The sequence below is a fragment of the Panulirus ornatus genome, chromosome 37 (assembly GCF_036320965.1).
Source record: "Panulirus ornatus isolate Po-2019 chromosome 37, ASM3632096v1, whole genome shotgun sequence".
NCBI classification, from domain to species: Eukaryota; Metazoa; Arthropoda; class Malacostraca; order Decapoda; family Palinuridae; genus Panulirus; species Panulirus ornatus.
In genome coordinates, this window is record NC_092260.1 from 1,950,082 (window position 1) to 1,972,577 (window position 22,496).

General features: G+C 40.8%; 1 protein-coding gene and 1 long non-coding RNA gene across 2 annotated transcripts in view; one reads left to right on the forward strand and one right to left on the reverse strand.

Annotated features, from left to right (window-relative positions):
- The window catches only part of LOC139760453 (uncharacterized), a 339,886-nt gene that overhangs the window by 175,592 nt on the left and 141,798 nt on the right, over positions 1-22,496 (reverse strand). The window contains exon 3 of the mRNA XM_071683692.1: positions 8,645-8,702. Within this exon, the coding sequence (XP_071539793.1) occupies positions 8,645-8,702 (58 nt within the window). The remainder of the gene's footprint in view (positions 1-8,644; positions 8,703-22,496) is intronic.
- The window catches only part of LOC139760454 (uncharacterized), a 238,432-nt gene that overhangs the window by 102,341 nt on the left and 113,595 nt on the right, over positions 1-22,496 (forward strand). The window lies entirely within an intron of this gene.

Sequence of the window (22,496 nt, forward strand, 5' to 3'; positions counted from 1 at the left end):
CAGTCAGTAGTATTTTAGGACTACTTTGCTTCCACTTCTGTAGAGTTGAGTGATGTGGGTCAGTCTCAAACTCTCTTGAGTGATGGCAAAAACTAGAATTTTTCTCCAATAGATATTCAGTGCACGTGCTACAGATATTTTGCATTTCTTTATGAAGACTGAGTTCCAAGGCCTGGAACTGAGTGCATGGGCATGATCTCAATGGAGCTCTCAACATCTTATGTTGAGGTGGTTATAATTACTATGCGTAAACTTGGGGGATTATTGTTTAGGAAAAAGTCTGCTGGGTCATTTATCATTAATGTGGTTTTTGACTAAATGAATACTGACTCATGTTGCCTTTTCAGAGCTTCACTCATCTCCTGGCAGTCATCTGTAAAAGACTTTCCTCTGTTTTAAGTGGAAAAATGGAGTTTGTGGTTCTGGTCGAATCTATGTTTCATATTTGTTCCAAAAATTCTTGAGAATTGGCATCTGGTGGGCTATACATTAATGCAATAACTAGGTTTGGGTTTTCAACCTTAACAACGAGTGCTTCTACATCATTTGAGGAGTTCAGGAGCTCAGTTGTTATAAGAGTGTCTACAATATACAGTCCAAATCATCAACATGATCTAGTCCTGTCGCACCTATACAGGTTGTAGTTTGGGATCCACACTTCACTATTCATGTGGTCTTTTGTGTATTTCAGTAAAGTCTGCAAATACTGCATTTGACTCATTTAGCAATCCATTCATAAATGGGAATTTATATATTCTATGTGATTTATGTCCTTGAATGTTGGTGTATTTGAAGGATGTTACATGGCTTGTCTCTGTATTGTTTTGGGGGAGTAATATGCTCTGTTCTGCTGAATTTGGCAGAATCCTTTGAGTTCCCTCACCATTCTGAACTAAGAAGTCAGTGTCATATCTTCCAATGGCAGTTTTTCCCTGCTTCTATTTGGCCCTGTATCTCTGACTGAAAGACATGCATTGTCATGAGCACAAGGGATGTCTCTTTGTTCCTGATGAGTGGAAGTTCTTACAATCCTCCTTCAAGCAGCACCTAGATTCTAGAGACAGTTTGCAAAATTCTAGATGGTAGAAACTGCACCCTTCCCCATACTGGCACTTACATTTTTTAAGCCAATCCAAACATTTTCTAGGCTATTTACATTTTCCCTAGTATCACATACCAGTCTTGTAACTTCCCTTCACGAAGTATCAACAGATTTGTCCATCCCTCAGACTGTTCATTTATTGTCATATCTCACTCTCTCCAAGTCTAAGGCTTGGTCGAGAGTTTTCTGGATTCCACTTTCCTCTCTCCCCACTCTTTCCCTGTCTGAGACAGTATGAATGTCCTTTTCAGAACCTATATTTGTGGTAGAAATTTCCTGGCCCCCAAAGTCTCTCTCTCCTTCCATACCTGAGGCAATGTTCGTCTCTATCTCTAATCATGTCTGCTTACTATTTCCTGGCCTCCGCTTCCTCGTTCTCCTTCCATACCTAAATCGGCATCTCCGTCTCCTTCAGTGCTCATGTCTGTAGTTAAAGTTTCCTGCACTCTTACTTCCAACAAACATTTCCACAGTGGACTTTTCCCTTATAGCTATGTCTGGGTCAATTAGGTTCTCTAAAACACTCTACTACAACATTTTCCCATTTCTGAGTTTTCATCTGAGCATTCAATGGAAATGTTGTGCGACATCTTCCACTTCATGTAAAGTGAGGGTAGTACTTTTGAAAACTTTACCTTATTTGCCTCAGCTTCCTACTTAATATTTCCACATGCGATAATATGTGCATGTGCAGTACACAACCAGCACATACTGTCCACCTATAAAACACTCTTGACATTTTCCATCATGTTACAGCCTATAACAATTTGTGAAGATAAGAGCCTTTTACTAGATAATAGGACACTAGTGTTAGCAGCCTTTAGTTTTCATATATGTTTCGGACGACAACACTTTCAGAAGTACTTTGCAGCTCACTATACATGCCTGCCAGTACTCCTGGAGTACCTCATACATTTGACAGTGGAGCAAGAGCAAGTGGCACACATATACAATGTTTCACCAAATTGAGTTGCATGCTATTTTATTCAGAAAATTAAATTTTTGTTAATCATACTAAGCTTATGGAAAAGTTCTTTTAGAATATCTGAAATGTCTCACACATACAACTTCATGTAAAGTGAGGGTAGTACTTTTGAAAACTTTACCTTATTTGCCTCAGCTTCCTACTTAATATTTCCACATGCGATAATATGTGCATGTGCAGTACACAACCAGCACATACTGTCCACATATAAAACACTCTTGACATTTTCCATCATGTTACAGCCTATAACAATTTGTGAAGATAAGAGCCTTTTACTAGATAATAGGACACTAGTGTTAGCAGCCTTTAGTTTTCATATATGTTTCGGACGACAACACTTTCAGAAGTACTTCGCAGCTCACTATACATGCCTGCCAGTACTCCTGGAGTACCTCATACATTTGACAGTGGAGCAAGAGCAAGTGGCACACATATACAATGTTTCACCAAATTGAGTTGCATGCTATTCTATTCAGAAAATTAAATTTTTGTTAATCATACTAAGCTTATGGAAAAGTTCTTTTAGAATATCTGAAATGTCTCACACATAGAACATACAGTGGATATCAAGACTGCCAAAGTGAAAGGGTTAAGAACATCAGCATTCACACAGAATCATTACAAATGGAGCAATTCTCTCTCCCTCTTTAGTTCACTTACTTTACTAAAGCATAAATAATATTTGCTGGTGCGCTAAATAATAAATAACTAATATAAAGCATACATACCATCAGCCTAAAAACATATTTAATCTCCAATTTCATAGTTTGCCTCTGAGGTGTAAAATAAAGGGCAGGGCACTCTGCTTATGGTTGAATACTGAAGCACTTTTCATAGGCACCTGCAAAGGTGTACCCAAACTCAACCAGCAAGAGTTTACATCACAAGTAGGAGTCAACTTTGGCAAGGCTGTATCAGGTGGAATACAGTCTCGTCAAGGACCTTCTCACTTCAAAGGAGTCTACATTTCCCGGCAACTGAAAATATCACAGCCTTTGACTGCAGGAGCCTCTGGAAAGACGTCCTGGTTACACAAGGACTCATTCTTAGAAAGAGATCCTTGATGAATTGGAGCTAAATCAATATGCATCAGCACACAAAGTTACATGGGGATACAAAATAATCTGAGAGCAGAACTCAGGTGTAAAACATATCCATGGAATGGTTAGTTGCACACACATGCATAGACATGGATATGGACACCACGAATATTGGAATTTATATTCCTTTAATCTGCAAAGGTAAACTAATGAAAATCAAAGACACTGTCAAAGATAAGAAAGAAGGGATTTTCAAATGATGTAGCTTTATGAATATCTTCATCAAAAGGATGTCAGTTCAAAAATTGATGGAGCATGGCAAATTAGAATTTCAAATTCTATAAGTCTGTTAAGTATACCATGAAAAGTGTATGCAAGAATATTAACTGACACAGAGATGGAAGTGACTGAATGCCAAATAAGTGAAGTGCAAGGGGGTTTTGGGGATATGTGGATCAAATTTTTGTTGTAAAGATGACTGTGGAAAAGGTGCAAGAGGTGAAAAAGAGGGCAAATGAGAGTTGGGGTGAGAGAGTATCATTAAATTTTAGGGAGAATAAAAAGATGTTCTGGAAGGAGGTAAATAAAGTGCATAAGACAAGAGAGCAAATGGGAACTTCAGTGAAGGGGGCAAATGGGGAGGTGATAACAAGTAGTGGGGATGTGAGAAGGAGATGGAGTGAGTATTTTGAAGGTTTGTTGAATGTGTTTGATGATTGAGTGGCAGATACAGGGTGTTTTGGTTGAGGTGGTGTGCAAAGTGAGAGGGGTAGGGAAAATGATTTGGTAAACAGAGAAGAGGTATTAAAAGCTTTGCGGAAGATGAAAGCCGGCATGGCAGCAGGTTTGGAAGGTATTGCAGTGGAATTTATTAAAAAAGGGGGTGACTGTATTGTTGACTGGTTGGTAAGGTTATTTGATATATGTATGATTCATGGTGAGGTGCCTGAGGATTGGCGGAATGCTTACATAGTGCCATTGTACAAAGGCATTGGGGATAAGAGTGAGTGCTCAAATTACAGAGGTATAAGTTTGGTGAGTATTCCTGGTATTGATTGAGAGGGTGAAGGCATGTACAGAGCATCAGATTGGGGAAGAGCAGTGTGGTTTCAGAAGTGGTAGAGGATGTGTGGATCAGGTGTTTGCTTTGAAGAATGTATGTGAGAAATACTTAGAAAAGCAAATGGATTTGTATGTAGCATTTATGGATCTGGAGAAGGCATATAATAGAGTTGATAGAGATGCTCTGTGGAAGGTACTAAGAATATATGGTATGGGAGGCAAGTTGTTAGAAGCAGTGAAAAGTTTTTATCAAGGATGTAAGGCATGTGTACGTGTAGGAAGAGAGGAAAGTGATTGGTTCTCAGTGAATGTACGTTTGTGGCAGGGGTGTGTGATGTCTCCATGGTTGTTTAATTTGTTTATGGATGGGGTTGTTAGGGAGGTGAATGCAAGAGTTTTGGAAAGAGGGGTAAGTATGCAGTCTGTTGGGGATGAGAGAGCTCGGGAAGTGAGTCAGTTGTTGTTCGCTGATGATACAGCTCTGGTGGCTGATTCATGTGAGAAACTGCAGAAGCTGGTGACTAAGTTTGGTAAAGTGTGTGAAAGAAGAAAGTTAAGAGTAAATGGGAATAAGAGCAAGGTTATTAGGTACAGTAGGGTTGAGGGTCAAGTCAATTGGGATGTAAGTTTGAATGGAGAAAAACTGGAGGAAGTAAAGTGTTTTAGATATCTGGGAGTGGATCTGGCAGCGGATTGAACCATGGAAGCGGAAGTGAATCATAGGGTGGGGGAGGGGGCGAAAATCCTGGGAGCCTTGAAGAATGTGTGGAAGTCGAGAACATTATCTCTGAAAGCAAAAATGGCAATGTTTGAAGGAATACTGGTTCCAACAATGTTGTATGGTTGCGAGGCATGGGCTATGGATAGAGTTGTGCGCAGGAGGGTGGATGTGCTGGAAATGAGATGTTTGAGGACAATATGTGGCGTGAGGTGGTTTGATCGTGTAGGTAATGTAAGGGTAAGAGAGATGTGTGGAAATAAAAAGAGCATGGTTGAGAGAGCAGAAGAGGGTGTTTTGAAATTGTTTGGGCACGTGAAGAGAATAAGTGAGGAAAGATTGACCAAGATGATATATGTGTCGGAGGTGGAGGGAACGAGAAGGGAAAGAGAAGAAGCGGAAGATGAAAGCCGGCAAGGCAGCAGGTTTGGATGGTATTGCACTGGAATTTATTAAAAAAGGGGGTGACTGTATTGTTGACTGGTTGGTAAGGTTATTTGATATATGTATGATTCATGGTGAGGTGCCTGAGGATTGGCGGAATGCTTACATAGTGCCATTGTACAAAGGCATAGGGGATAAGAGTGAGTGCTCAAATTACAGAGGTATAAGTTTGTTGAGTATTCCTGGTATTGATTGAGAGGGTGAAGGCATGTACAGAGCATCAGATTGGGGAAGAGCAGTGTGGTTTCAGAAGTGGTAGAGGATGTGTGGATCAGGTGTTTGCTTTGAAGAATGTATGTGAGAAATACTTAGAAAAGCAAATGGATTTGTATGTAGCATTTATGGATCTGGAGAAGGCATATGATAGAGTTGATAGAGATGCTCTGTGGAAGGTATTAAGAATATATGGTGTGGGAGGCAAGTTGTTAGAAGCAGTGAAAAGTTTTTATCGAGGATGTAAGGTATGTGTACGTGTAGGAAGAGAGGAAAGTGATTGGTTCTCAGTGAATGTAGGTTTGCGGCAGGGGTGTGTGATGTCTCCATGGTTGTTTAATTTGTTTATGGATGGGGTTGTTAGGGAGGTGAATGCAAGAGTTTTGGAAAGAGAGGCAAGTATGAAGTCTGTTGGGGATGAGAGAGCTTGGGAAGTGAGTCAGTTGTTGTTCGCTGATGATACAGCGCTGGTGGCTGATTCATGTGAGAAACTGCAGAAGCTGGTGACTGAGTTTGGTAAAGTGTGTGAAAGAAGAAAGTTAAGAGTAAATGTGAATAAGAGCAAGGTTATTAGGTACAGTAGGGTTGAGGGTCAAGTCAATTGGGAGGTAAGTTTGAATGGAGAAAAACTGGAGGAAGTGAAGTGTTTTAGATATCTGGGAGTGGATCTGGCAGCGGATGGAACCATAGAAGCAGAAGTGGATCATAGGGTGGGGGAGGGGGCGAAAATTCTGGGAGCCTTGAAGAATGTGTGGAAGTCGAGAACATTATCTCGGAAAGCAAAAATGGGTATGTTTGAAGGAATACTGGTTCCAACAATGTTGTATGGTTGCGAGGCATGGGCTATGGATAGAGTTGTGCGCAGGAGGGTGGATGTGCTGGAAATGAGATGTTTGAGGACAATATGTGGTGTGAGGTTGTTTGATCGAGTAGGTAATGTAAGGGTAAGAGAGATGTGTGGAAATAAAAAGAGCATGGTTGAGAGAGCAGAAGAGGGTGTTTTGAAATGGTTTGGGCACGTGGAGAGAATAAGTGAGGAAAGATTGACCAAGAGGATATATGTGTCGGAGGTGGAGGGAACGAGAAGTGGGAGACCAAATTGGAGGTGGAAAGATGGAGTGAAAAAGATTTTGAGTGATCGGGGCCTGAACATGCAGGAGGGTGAAAGGCGGGCAAGAAATAGAGTGAACTGGATCGATGTGGTATACCGGGGTCAACGTGCTGTCAATGGATTGAATCAGGGCATGTGAAGCGTCTGGGGTAAACCATGGAAAGTTCTGTGGGGCCTCGATGTGGAAAGGGAGCTGTGGTTTCAGGCATTATTACATGACAGCTAGAGACTGAGTGTGAACGAATGGGGCCTTTGTTGTCTTTTCCTAGCGCTACCTCGCACACATGAGGGGGGAGGGGGATGTTATTCCATGTGTGGCGAGGTGGCGATGGGAATAAATAAAGGCAGACAGTATGAATTATGTACATGTGTATATATGTATATGTCTGAGTGTGTATATATATATATGTGTACATTGAGATGTATAGGTATGTATAATTGCGTGTGGGGACGTGTATGTATATACATGTGTATGGGAGTGGGTTGGGCCATTTCTTTCGTCTGTTTCCTTGCGCTACCTTGCAAACATGGGAGACAGCGATAAAGCAAAATAAATAAATAAAATAGATATATATATATGGATGAAGTGATAAAAGAGATGAAAGCAAAACTAGGGAAAAGAGGTGCAGAGATGGAATGTGGCAGTGAGATATGGTGATTTGTGGCAAGACTGATTGTGGATGATACTATGTTGTTTGCAGAGAATGAAAAGGAGTTGCAGAAGATTGTAAGTGTGTTTTATGATCTGTGTAAGTGGAGGAGACTGAAGGTAAATGCAAATAAGAATATAGTGGTGGTGTCTGAAAGGAAACGGAGTGAAAGTATAGATTTTGTAAAACCACATAAGTTGAAAGAAGAAAGTGTACTAAATTGTGCTGTGGATATGGGGGAGGAAAAAGACTGGAAGAAGTGAGGGAATTTAAGAATCTGGGAGCTGTCTTGGGTAAGTGTGTTGATATGGAAGAAAAGGTAAGGGAGAGAGCAGTACAGGGTAGAAGAGTTATTGGGTCCCTAAATAGAATAACGAAGTATGGAAATGGAGAGGCTTAAGGAACAGCATAGCCCTCCCATCCCTGACCTATACAGCCAAAACATGGAAGTGAAATGAGGCACAGAGGTTAAGAATCCAGGCTCTGGATATGAGTTATCTGAGAAGAGCATGTGGTGTGACTACATGAAATGAAGAAAGAAATTGAAAGGGTATATGAGAGATGTGGTATGGAAAGGAATGCAAAGGGAATGAATTGTGAAGCGGTAGAATGGGTGAAACGTAATACTTTTGAGATGATTTGGGCATGTAGAAAGAATACAAGACTGGGAGTTAACAAGAAGAATGCATGATAGTACAATTAAAGGGGTTGGTGCAAGTAGAAGACCACCCGTGACATGGGCAAATAGGGTGGAGGAATACTGGAGGGAGAGAAATAGAAGAATGCATGGAACGGTGTATGCGAGGGAGGCATGTAAGGACAGGGATTTACTCTTTTGCTGTAGCCACCCCTTGAAGAGAGTTCCTGAAAGGAATGGGCATTAGGAATATAGATAGATAGAAAAGAGATAATGCAATGTGCAACTTATAACTATGTTGGGGAGAGCTGTGCAAAAAAAATGCAAACTTTAAAATACCTTAAATATGCATAATGCACAACACAACTGTCCAGAAATATACTTGAATCCTTTAATATGATGGACTATAATGAAGGATATATAGCCCAGAAGGACCTTATGGGAGTTAAGTGTATCAAAACATATAAATGTAATACTTCAGTTAAAGATGGAGTTCAAAAAATAATCCAATTGGCTGCTCAGTTTCAGACCTGATTATCAGAGCTGTTAAAGCTGACTTGATATTCAAAGCAAATGCTGCAGACATTCACAACACTAAAAATTCTAAAGCATGTGCAATTACATATCATGGTTAAACTGTTTATATCATATATCAACATTCATTATCCTAAGTACCACTTACAACTACTTATTGGGGACTTCTCATTCTGATGGAGAGGGGATGATTTGTCCTCATCTTTCTGCAAAGTAAAATAAGGAAGATAATCAAGATACAAACCAAAACCTTCAGCTGTTAGTTTATCATAACAGGGAAAAAATAAGAAATCAATGTAACATATTTGATGCATAAAAGTCTGAAATGAAATGAAGAAATAGATCTCACACTCATGAAATCATCTCCTTATAAGAATAAAAATAAATTTCAACAACTGATCAAGTTTCTAAGGAAATACTTTAGACATCAAAAACTGTAAATACTTCTCTTGGTAGAGTCCCTCTTCCTTACTATAATACTTGGCTAATAAGAAGTATTAATGCAATTATAGCAGTTTTACAAAGAAATGTCATATACCAATGGTCAACAAAATTTCAACTTTTTTCTTTTTGTCTCACAAATTAAAGTAGGTGGACCTTGTAGTACTTTTTATGCTGAATTTGAATCTTTTAGAATTTTTTGATCAGGCACGGTTAGATTTTACAATAAGTGTATATTACTCATTCATAAATAAGGCAGGTATTACACTTAAAAAACTTACTCCTAAAGTGTAGAAAAGTACAATTTTTGGCTATATTTGGCCTAGGGAACACCCCTTCTTAGTGTCCAGCAGTAATCTGCCAACACAGAGGGGATCCACTTTCCTTGGTAACACTTTTCCAAGTCCAAAATGTCCTCGTGAAATCTTTTGCCATTCTCATCACTGACTGACCCAAGATTTTCCAGGATAAAGTCTAGGTAAAATCTAAGTGCAAGTCGAAAAAGTGAATCTTTAGACTCATATTGCACCCCAGAGCTTTATATGAAGTCAACAGATCTTTCAGATCACAGTAGTTTTCTGATCTCTGATTCCCCCAAATCCTTGCAAACTCTCTTAAATGATAGCCATGCAGTTTTTTCAACTTCATTTAGCTCTTTATCGAACTTTCATCTCAAAGCAGTTCCTTGATCTGTGGTCATACAAAAATAATCTCCTTGATTTTTGCATCACTGATTCAGGGCAAAACATTCCTCAAATATATGAATCCATGGCCAGATTTATCCATATCTTTGACAAAGTTCTTCATCAACCCGGGCTTAATATGCGAAGGAGGCAGATGAATTTTCTCAGGATCAACAAGAGGAGGATTGATGACATTCTTCTCCAATGGAGTCAGTGATGTTCGTTTTAGCCACACTTTCTTTACATAATGATTTTTCTTGTCCCAGCTGTCCCACTCAAAGAGAAAACAACAGAACTTCATGTAATAAAGTTGCATTCCGAGTAAAAGTGCCACAACATTTAGGTCACCTACCACATACATTCCACTTAAAGTCCCCATTCTTAATTTTTTCAAAAGAAGCTTCATGTTATCATACAAGTCCTTCATGTTAGCCACAGGAGCCAGAAGAATGGAGGGGAACTTATTTTCATTGTGGAGTAGAACAGCTTTCAAGCTTACTTTTGATGAGTCAATAAACAAGCGCCACTCATCAGTGTTATATTCATGGCCAAGTGTCGCCATAACAAAATGAACATCATTGCAAAACACCAGACCATCTTCGAGGGAGAAAATTCTTTGAAAATGGCATGATGATCATGATAAAAATAAATTTTAGATTCATTCTGCAGGAGATTTCAGCCCTTTAACCTGGAGCTCAAAAGTTTGGCTTGTTTCTTACACAAATCTAAATAATGGACAAGATCATTAAGATTTCCCTGACTCAGCAAATGTGTTCACTTGAAGAACATCTTGCCTCAAATGCTGGATCCATATTGTTCTCCATTTGGTCTACTTTCTCATCACCAGACTCATCATCATCAGTGTCATGTTTCTTGGAGGCTCTGGCATAGGTAATTCCTGACTGTGAGGTACAGGCCTCATAGCAGATGGTAAATTAGGATACTCAACAGTGTGCTTGGATTTTGATGTTATACCATTTATATCTGTCAGGCAGAAGTAGTAATCTGAAACATGATCTTTGGGTTCTCTCAAAACCATAGGAATGGCAAAATACATATGGCATAAACCTTTTGCCCATGCTATGAGAGGCCTGACACATGTGACACAACAAATATGGGGGGACCAACTTATACCCTGGTCACCCACTTTACAACCAAAGTAAAGCTCATAGCATTTTTCAATGAGGGGTGTGAAAGAATGTTTTCACAATATGAATGTTAATTCACCACACATGTAGCAAAAAGAATTCTGACATTTAACATAGTTTCTCAGCATTATAATGGTGGATAGATTATCAGCACAACACTTGAATACGCATAAGCACAATCTGTCAATGGAGTGGGAAAACACACTGTTTACACATTGAGTTTTAACCTGCAACTGACAGAGAACTGCTATTTAGGAGTGGGCAATGTTTGAATGTTCCAGCACTTCCAGTCATGTTTTTGGAGGCCCATGGTGACACATTTACCTAGGTTTGTGCTTTCAAAAGGCAATTGCACTTCACAAAAAATGAAAATAGCTGTTTGTTAAACTTTTTGCTTCTAATGCTATATAGAGCACCGGTATATATATACTGTATGTATGTAATGATATGCAAGTATGCTGGAACAAAACAACTATGGGTGATAGAGAAATTCTGAAAACATATTTGGATTCAGCATGCAAAAATACATTTATTTATTTATTTATTATTTTGCTTTGTCGCTGTCTCCCGCGACAGCGAGGTAGCGCAAGGAAACAAACGAAAGAGTGGCCCAACCCACCCACATATACATGTATATACATACACATCCACACATGTACATGTACATGCCTATACATCTCAACGTATACATATATATATATATATATATATATATATATGCTTTCAAGAATGTATGTGAGAAATACTTAGAAAAGCAAATGGATTTGTATGTAGCATTTATGGATCTGGAGAAGGCATATGATAGAGTTGATAGAGATGCTCTGTGGAAGGTATTAAGAATATATGGTGTGGGAGGCAAGTTGTTAAAAGCAATGAAAAGTTTTTATCGAGGATGTAAGGCATGTGTATGTGTAGGAAGAGAGGAAAGTGATTGGTTCTCAGTGAATGTAGGTTTGTGGCAGGGGTGTGTGATGTCTCCATGGTTGTTTAATTTGTTTATGGAAAGGGTTGTTAGGGAGGTGAATGCAAGAGTTTTGGAAAGAGGGGCAAGTATGAAGTCTGTTGTGGATGAGAAAGCTTGGGAAGTGTCAGTTGTTGTTCGCTGATGATACAGCGCTGGTGGATGACTCATGTGAGAAACTGCAGAAGCTGGTGACTGAGTTTGGTAAAGTGTGTGAGAGAAGAAAGTTAAGAGTAAATGTGAATAGGAGCAAGGTTATTAGGTACAGTAGGGTTGAGGGTCAAGTCAATTGGGAGGTAAGTTTGAATGGAGAAAAACTGGAGGAAGTAAATTGTTTTAGATATCTGGGAGTGGATCTGGCAGCGGATGGAACCATGGAAGCGGAAGTAAATCATAGGGTGGGGGAGGGGGCGAAAATCCTGGGAGCCTTGAAGAATGTGTGGAAGTCGAGAACATTATCTCGGAAAGGAAAAATGGGTATGTTTGAAGGAATAGTGGTTCCAACAATGTTGTATGGTTGCGAGGCGTGGGCTATGGATAGAGTTGTGTGCAGGAGGGTGGATGTGCTGGAAATGAGATGTTTGAGGACAATGTGAGGTGGTTTGATCGAGTAAGTAATGTAAGGATACGAGAGATGTGTGGAAATAAAAAGAGCATGGTTGAGAGAGCAGAAGAGGGTGTTTTGAAATGGTTTGGGCACATGGAGAGAATGAGTGAGGAAAGATTGACCAAGAGGATATATGTGTCAGAGGTGGAGGGAACGAGAAGAAGTGGGAGACCAAATTGGAGGTGGAAAGATGCAGTGAAAAAGATTTTGTGTGAACGGGGCCTGAACATGCAGGAGGGTGAAAGGAGGGCAAGGAATAGAGTGAATTGGATCGATGTGGTATACCGGGGTTGACGTGCTGTCAGTGGATTGAATTAGGGCATGTGAAGCGTCTGGGGTAAACCATGGAAAGTTGTGTGGGGCCTGGATGTGGAAAGGGAGCTGTGGTTTCGGGCATTATTACATGACAGCTAGAGACTGAGTGTGCACGAATGGGGCCTTTGTTGTCTTTTCCTAGTGCCACCTCGCACACATGAGGGGGGAGGGGGATGGTATTCCATGTGTGGCGAGGTGGCAATGGGAATGAATAAAGGCAGACAGTGTAAATTGTGTGCATGGGTATATATGAATGTGTCTGTGTGTGTATATATATGTGTACAGTGAGATGTATAGGTATGTATATTTGCGTGTGTGGACGTGTATGTATATACACTGTATATGGGGGTTGGTTGGGCCATTTCTTTTGTGTTTCCTTGTGCTACCTCGCAAACACGGGAGACAGCGACAAAGCAAAATAAATAAATAAATAAATAAATAAATATATATATATATATATATGTATATATATATCTTTCTTTCATACTATTCGCCATTTCCCGCATTAGCATTATATATATATATATATATATATATATATATATATATATATATATATATATATATATATATATATATAAATAAATATATATATATATATATATGTATATATATATCTTTCTTTCATACTATTCGCCATTTCCCGCATTAGCATTATATATATATATATATATATATATATATATATATATATATATATATATATATATATATTTTTCTTATTCTTTCAAACTATTCGCCATTTCCCGCATTAGCGAGGTAGCGTTAAGAACAGAGGACTGGGCCTTTGAGGGAATATCCTCACCTGGTCCCCTTCTCTGTTCCTTCTTTTGGAAAATTAAAAAAAAAAAAAAAAAAAAAAAAAAAAACCGAGAGGGGAGGATTTCCAGCCCCCCGCTCCCTTCCCTTTTAGTCGCCTTCTACGACACGCAGGGAATACGTGGGAAGTATTCTTTCTCCCCTATCCCCAGGGATAATATATATATATATATATATATATTTTTTTTTTTTTTATACTTTGTCGCTGTCTCCCGCGTTTGCGAGGTAGCGCAAGGAAACAGACGAAAGAAATGGCCCAACCCCCCCCCCCCATACACATGTACATACACACGTCCACACACGCAAATATACATACCTACACAGCTTTCCATGGTTTACCCCAGACGCTTCACATGCCTTGATTCACTCCACTGACAGCACGTCAACCCCTGTATACCACATCGCTCCAATTCACTCTATTCCTTGCCCTCCTTTCACCCTCCTGCATGTTCAGGCCCCGATCACACAAAATCTTTTTCACTCCATCTTTCCACCTCCAATTTGGTCTCCCTCTTCTCCTCGTTCCCTCCACCTCCGACACATATATCCTCTTGGTCAATCTTTCCTCACTCATTCTCTCCATGTGCCCAAACCATTTCAAACCACCCTCTTCTGCTCTCTCAACCACGCTCTTTTTATATATATATATATATATATATATATATATATATATATATATATATATATATTTTCCCTGGGGATAGGGGAGAAAGAATACTTCCCACGTATTCCCTGCGTGTCGTAGAAGGCGACTAAAAGGGAAGGGAGTGGGGGGCTGGAAATCCTCCCCTCTCGTTTTTTTTTTAATATTCCAAAAGAAGGAACAGAGAATTGGGCCAGGTGAGGGTATTCCCTCAAAGGCCCAGTCCTCTGTTCTTAACGCTACCTCGCTAATGCGGGAAATGGCGAATAGTTTGAAAGAAAATATATATATATATATATATATATATATATATATATATATATATATATATTTTTTTTTTTTATTATACTTTGTCGCTGTCTCCCGCGTTTGCGAGGTAGCGCAAGGAAACAGACGAAAGAAATGGCCCAACCCCCCCCATACACATGTATATACATACGTCCACACACGCAAATATACATACCTACACACCTTTCCATGGTTTACCCCAGACGCTTCACATGCCTTGATTCAATCCACTGACAGCACGTCAACCCCGGTATACCACATCGCTCCAATTCACTCTATTCCTTGCCCTCCTTTCACCCTCCTGCATGTTCAGGCCCCGATCACACAAAATCTTTTTCACTCCATCTTTCCACCTCCAATTTGGTCTCCCTCTTCTCCTCGTTCCCTCCACCTCCGACACATATATCCTCTTGGTCAATCTTTCCTCACACATTCTCTCCATGTGCCCAAACCTCTTCAAAACACCCTCTTCTGCTCTCTCAACCACGCTCTTTTTATTTCCACACATCTCTCTTACCCTTATGTTACTCACTCGATCAAACCACCTCACACGACACATTGTCCTCAAACATCTCATTTCCAGCACATCCATCCTCCTGTGCACAACTCTATCCAAAGCCCACGCCTCGCAACCATACAACATTGTTGGAACCACTATTCCTTCAAACATACCCATTTTTGCTTTCCGAGATAATGTTCTCGACTTCCACACATTCTTCAAGGCCCCCAGAATTTTCGCCCCCTCCCCCACCCTATGATCCACTTCCGCTTCCATGGTTCCATCCGCTGCCAGATCCACTCCCAGATATCTAAAACACTTCACTTCCTCCAGTTTTTCTCCATTCAAACTCACCTCCCAATTGACTTGACCCTCAACCCTACTGTACCTAATAACCTTGCTCTTATTCACATTTACTCTTAACTTTCTTCTTCCACACACTTTACCAAACTCAGTCACCAGCTTCTGCAGTTTCTCACATGAATCAGCCACCAGCGCTGTATCATCAGCGAACAACAACTGACTCACTTCCCAAGCTCTCTCATCCCCAACAGACTTCATACTTGCCCCTCTTTCCAAAACTCTTGCATTTACCTCCCTAACAACCCCATCCATAAACAAATTAAACAACCATGGAGACATCACACACCCCTGCCGCAAACCTACATTCAATGAGAACCAATCACTTTCCTCTCTTCCTACACGTACACATGCCTTACATACTCGATAAAATCTTTTCACTGCTTCTAACAACTTTCCTCCCACACCATATATTCTTAATACCTTCCACAGAGCATCTCTATCAACTCTATTATATGCCTTCTCCAGATCCATAAATGCTACATACAAATCCATTTGCTTTTCTAAGTATTTCTCACATACATTCTTCAAAGCAAACACCTGATCCACACATCCTCTACCACTTCTGAAACCACACTGCTCTTCCCCAATCTGATGCTCTGTACATCCCTTCACCCTCTCAATCAATACCCTCCCATATAATTTACCAGGAATACTCAACAAACTTATACCTCTGTAATTTGAGCACTCACTCTTATCCCCTTTGCCTTTGTACTATGGCACTATGCACGCATTCCGCCAATCCTCAGGCACCTCACCATGAGTCATACATACATTAAATAACCTTACCAACCAGTCAACAATACAGTCACCCCCTTTTTTAATAAATTCCACTGCAATACCATCCAAACCTGCTGCCTTGCCGGCTTTCATCTTTCGCAAAGCTTTCACTACCTCTTCTCTGTTTACCAAATCATTTTCCCTAACCCTCTCACTTTGCACACCACCTCGACCAAAACACCCTATATCTGCCACTCTATCATCAAACACATTCAACAAACCTTCAAAATACTCACTCCATCTCCTTCTCACATCACCACTACTTGTTATCACCTCCCCATTTGCGCCCTTCACTGAAGTTCCCATTTGCTCCCTTGTCTTGCGCACTTTATTTACCTCCTTCCAGAACATCTTTTTATTCTCCCTAAAATTTAATGATACTCTCTCACCCCAACTCTCATTTGCCCTCTTTTTCACCTCTTGCACCTTTCTCTTGACCTCCTGTCTCTTTCTTTTATACATCTCCCACTCAATTGCATATATATATATATATATATATATATATATATATATATATATATATATATATATATATATATATATATATATATATTTGTTGAATGTGTTTAATGATAGAGTGGCAGATATAGGGTGTTTTGGTCGAGGTGGTGTGCAAAGTGAGAGGGTTAGAGAAAATGATTTGGTAAACAGAGAAGAGGTAGTAAAAGCTTTGCGGTAGATGAAAGCCGGCAAGGCAGCAGGTTTGGATGGTATTGCAGTGGAATTTCTTGAAAAAGGGGGTGACTGTATTATTGACTGGTTGGTAAGGTTATTTAATGTATGTATGACTCATGGTGAGGTGCCTGAGGATTGGCGGAATGTGTGCATAGTGCCATTGTACAAAGGCAAAGGGGATAAGAGTGAGTGCTCAAATTACAGAGGTATGAGTTTGTTGAGTATTCCTGGTAAATTATATGGGAGGGTATTGATTGAGAGGGTGAAGGCATGTACAGAGCATCAGATTGAGGAAGAGCAGTGTGGTTTCAGAAGTGGTAGAGGATGTGTGGATCAGGTGTTTGTTTTGAAGAATGTATGTGAAAAATACTTAGAAAAGCAAAATGGATTTGTATGTAGCATTTATGGATCTGGAGAAGGCATATGATAGAGTTGATAGAGATGCTCTGTGGAAGGTATTAAGAATATATGGTGTGGGAGGAAAGTTGTTAGAAGCAGTGAAAAGTTTTTATCGAGGATGTAAGGCATGTGTACGTGTAGGAAGAGAGGAAAGTGATTGGTTCTCATTGAATGTAGGTTTGCAGCAGAGGTGTGTGATGTCTCCATGGTTGTTTAATTTGTTTATGGATGGGGTTGTTAGGGAGGTGAATGCAAGAGTTTTGGAAAGAGGGGCAAGTATGAAGTCTGTTGGGGATGAGAGAGCTTGGGAAGTGAGTCAGTTGTTGTTCGCTGATGATACAGCGCTTGTGGCTGATTCATGTGAGAAACTGCAGAAGCTGGTGACTGAGTTTGGTAAAGTGTGTGAAAGAAGAAAGTTAAGAGTAAATGTGAATAAGAGCAAGGTTATTAGGTACAGTAGGGTTGAGGGTCAATTCAATTGCGAGGTAAGTTTGAATGGAGAAAAACTGGAGGAAGTAAAGTGTTTTAGATATCTGGGAGTGGATCTGGTAGCGGATGGAACCATGAAAGCGGAAGTGGATCATAGGGTGGGGGAGGGGGCGAAAACTCTGGGAGCCTTGAAGAATGTGTGGAAGTTGAGAACATTATCTCGGAGAGCAAAAATGGGTATGTTTGAAGGAATAGTGGTTCCAACAATGTTGTATGGTTGCGAGGCGTGGGCTATGGATAGAGTTGTGCGCAGGAGGATGGATGTGCTGGAAATGACATGTTTGAGGACAATGTGTGGTGTGAGGTGGTTTGATCGAGTAAGTAACGTAAGGGTAAGAGAGATGTGTGGAAATAAAAAGAGCGTGGTTGAGAGAGCAGAAGAGGGTGTTTTGAAATGGTTTGGTCACATGGAGAGAATGAGGGAGGAAAGATTGACCAAGAGGATATAGGTGTCGGAGGTGGAGGGAACGAGGAGAAGTGGGAGACCAAATTGGAGGTGGAAAGATGGAGTGAAAAAGATTTTGTGTGATCGGGGCCTGAACATGCAGGAGGGTGAAAGGAGGGCAAGGAATAGAGTGAATTGGATCGATGTGGTATACCGGGGTTGACGTGCTGTCAGTGGATTGAATCAGGGCATGTGAAGCGTCTGGGGTAAACCATGGAAAGCTCAGTAGGTATGTATATTTGCGTGTGTGGACGTATGTATATACATGTGTATGGGGGTGGGTTGGGCCATTTCTTTCGTCTGTTTCCTTGCGCTACCTCGCATCTCTATCAACTCTATCATATGCCTTCTCCAGATCCATAAATGCTACATACAAATCCATTTGCTTTTCTAAGTATTTCTCACATACATTCTTCAAAGCAAACACCTGATCCACACATCCTCTACCACTTCTGAAACCACACTGCTCTTCCCCAATCTGATGCTCTGTACATGCCTTCACCCTCTCAATCAATACCCTCCCATATAATTTACCAGGAATACTCAACAAACTTATACCTCTGTAATTTGAGCACTCACTCTTATCCCCTTTGCCTTTGTACTATGGCACTATGCACGCATTCCACCAATCCTCAGGCACCTCACCATGAGTCATACATACATTAAATAACCTTACCAACCAGTCCACAATACAGTCACCCCCTTTTTTAATAAATTCCACTGCAATACCATCCAAACCTGCTGCCTTGCCGGCTTTCATCTTCCTCAAAGCTTTCACTACCTCTTCTCTGTTTACCAAATCATTTTCCCTAACCCTCTCACTTTGCACACCACCTCGACCAAAACACCCTATATCTGCCACTCTATCAGCAAACACATTCAACAAACCTTCAAAATACTCACTCCATCTCCTTCTCACATCACCACTACTTGTTATCACCTCCCCATTTGCGCCCTTCACTGAAGTTCCCATTTGCTCCCTTGTCTTACGCACTTTATTTACCTCCTTCCAGAACATCTTTTTATTCTCTCTAAAATTTAATGATACTCTCTCACCCAAACTCTCATTTGCCCTTTTTTTCACCTCTTGCACCTTACTCTTGACCTCCTGTCTCTTTCTTTTATACATCTCCCAGTCAACTGCATTTTTTCCCTGCATTTATGGATCTGGAGAAGGCATATGATAGAGTTGATAGAGATGCTCTGTGGAAGGTATTAAGAATATATGGTGTGGGAGGAAAGTTGTTAGAAGCAGTGAAAAGTTTTTATCGAGGATGTAAGGCATGTGTACGTGTAGGAAGAGAGGAAAGTGATTGGTTCTCAGTGAATGTAGGTTTGCGGCAGGGGTGTGTGATGTCTCCATGGTTGCTTAATTTGTTTATGGATGGGGTTGTTAGGGAGGTAAATGCAAGAGTTTTGGAAAGAGGGGCAAGTATGAAGTCTGTTGGGGATGAGAGAGCTTGGGAAGTGAGTCAGTTGTTGTTCGCTGATGATACAGCGCTGGTGGCTGATTCATGTGAGAAACTGCAGAAGCTGGTGACTGAGTTTGGTAAAGTGTGTGGAAGAAGAAAGTTAAGAGTAAATGTGAATAAGAGCAAGGTTATTAGGTACAGTAGGGTTGAGGGTCAAGTCAATTGGGAGGTGAGTTTGAATGGAGAAAAACTGGAGGAAGTGAAGTGTTTTAGATATCTGGGAGTGGATCTGGCAGCGGATGGAACCATGGAAGCGGAAGTGGATCATAGGGTGGGGGAGGGGGCGAAAATTCTGGGGGCCTTGAAGAATGTGTGGAAGTTGAGAACATTATCTTGGAAAGCAAAAATGGGTATGTTTGAAGGAGTAGTGGTTCCAACAATGTTGTATGGTTGCGAGGCGTGGGCTATGGATAGAGTTGTGCGCAGGAGGATGGATGTGCTGGAAATGAGATGTTTGAGGACAATGTGTGGTGTGAGGTGGTTTGATCGAGTGAGTAACGTAAGGGTAAGAGAGATGTGTGGAAATAAAAAGAGCGTGGTTGAGAGAGCAGAAGAGGGTGTTTTGAAGTGGTTTGGGCACATGGGGAGAATAAGTGAGGAAAGATTGACCAAGAGGGTATATGTGTCGGAGGTGGAGGGAACGAGGAGAAGAGGGAGACCAAATTGGAGGTGGAAAGATGGAGTGAAAAAGATTTTGTGTGATCGGGGCCTGAACATGCAGGAGGGTGAAAGGAGGGCAAGGAATAGAGTGAATTGGAGCGATGTAGTACACCGGGGTTGACGTGCTGTCAGTGGATTGAATCAAGGCATGTGAAGCGTCTGGGGTAAACCATGGAAAGCTGTGTAGGTATGTATATTTGCGTGTGTGAACGTATGTATATACATGTGTATGGGGGGGGGGGTTGGGCCATTTCTTTCGTCTGTTTCCTTGCGCTACCTCGCAAATGCGGGAGACAGCGACAAAGTATAATAAAATAAAATAATATATTTTTTTTTTTTTTTTTTTTTTTTTTTTTTTTTTTTTTATACTTTGTCGCTGTCTCCCGCGTTTGCGAGGTAGCGCAAGGAAACAGACGAAAGAAATGGCCCAACCCCCCCCATACACATGTATATACATACGTCCACACACGCAAATATACATACCTGCACAGCTTTCCATGGCTTACCCCAGACGCTTCACATGCCTTGATTCAATCCACTGACAGCACGTCAACCCCGGTATACCACAACCCTACTGTACCTAATAACCTTGCTCTTATTCACATTTACTCTTAACTTTCTTCTTCCACACACTTTACCAAACTCATATATATATATATATTATCCCTGGGGATAGGGGTGAAAGAATACTTCCCACGCATTCCTCGCGTGAAGTAGAAGGCGACTAGAGGGGATGGGAGCAGGGGGGCCAGAAATCCTCCCCTCCTTGTATTTTTTAACTTTCTAAAATGGGAAACAGAAGAAGGAGTCACGCGAGGAGTGCTCATCCTCCTCGAAGGCTCAGACTGGGGTGTCTAAATTTGTGTGGATGTAACCAAGATGTGAAAAAAGGAGAGATAGGTAGTATGTTTGAGGAAAGGAAACTGGATATTTTGGCTCTCAGTGAAACGAAGCTCAAGGGTAAAGGGGAAAAGTGGTTTGGGAATGTCTTGGGAGTAAAGTCAGCGGTTAGTGAGAGGACAAGAGCAAAGAAAGTAGTAGCACTACTCCTGAAACAGGAGTTGTGGGAGTATGTGATAGAATGTAAGAAAGTAAATTCTCGATTAATATGGCTAAAACTGAAAGTTGATGGAGAGAGATGGGTGATTATTGGTGCATATGTACCTGGGCATGAGAAGAAAGATCATGAGAGGCAAGTGTTTTGGGAGCAGCTGAATGAGTGTGTTAGTGGTTTTGATGCACGAGACTGGGTTATAGTGATGGGTGATTTGAATGCAAAGGTGAGTAATGTGGCAGTTGAGGGAATAATTGGTGTACATGGGGTGTTCAGTGTTGTAAATGGAAATGGTGAAGAGCTTGTAGATTAATGTGCTGAAAAAGGACTGGATATTGGGAATACCTGGTTTAAAAAATGAGATATACATAAGTATACGTATGTAAGTAGGAGAGATGGCCAGAGAGCGTTATTGAATTACGTGTTAATTGACAGGCGCACGAAAGACAGACTTTTGGATGTTAATGTGCTGAGAGGTGCAACTGGAGGGATGTCTGATCATTATCTTGTGGAGGCTAAAGTGAAGATTTGTATGGGTTTTCAGAAAAGAAGAGTGAATGTTGGGGTGAAGAGGGTGGTGAGAGTAAGTGAGCTTGGGAAGGAGACTTGTGTGAGGAAGTACCAGGAGAGACTGAGTACAGAATGGAAAAAGGTGAGAACAATGGAAGTAAGGGGAGTGGGGGAGGAATGCGATGTATTTAGGGAATCAGTGATGGATTGCGCAAAAGATGCTTGTGGCATGAGAAGAGTGGGAGGTGGGTTGATTAGAAAGGGTAGTGAGTGGTGGGATGAAGAAGTAAGATTATTAGTGAAAGAGAAGAGAGAGGCATTTGGACGATTCTTGCAGGGAAAAAATGCGATTGAGTGGGAGATGTATAAAAGAAAGAGACAGGAGGTCAAGAGAAAGATGCAAGAGGTGAAAAAGAGGGCAAATGAGATTGGGGTGAGAGAGTATCATTAAATTTTAGGGAGAATAAATAGATATTCTGGAAGGAGGTAAATAAAGTGCGTAAGACAAGGGAGCAAATGGGAACTTCAGTGAAGGGCGCAAATGGGGAGGTGATAACAAGTAGTGGTGATGTGAGAAGGAGATGGAGTGAGTATTTTGAAGGTTTCTTGAATGTGTTTGATGATAGAGTGGCAGATATAGGGTGTTTTGGTCTAGGTGGTGTGCAAAATGAGAGGGTTAGGAAAAATGATTTGGTAAACAGAGAAGAGGTAGTAAAAGCTTTGCGGAAGATGAAAGCCAGCAAGGCAGCAGG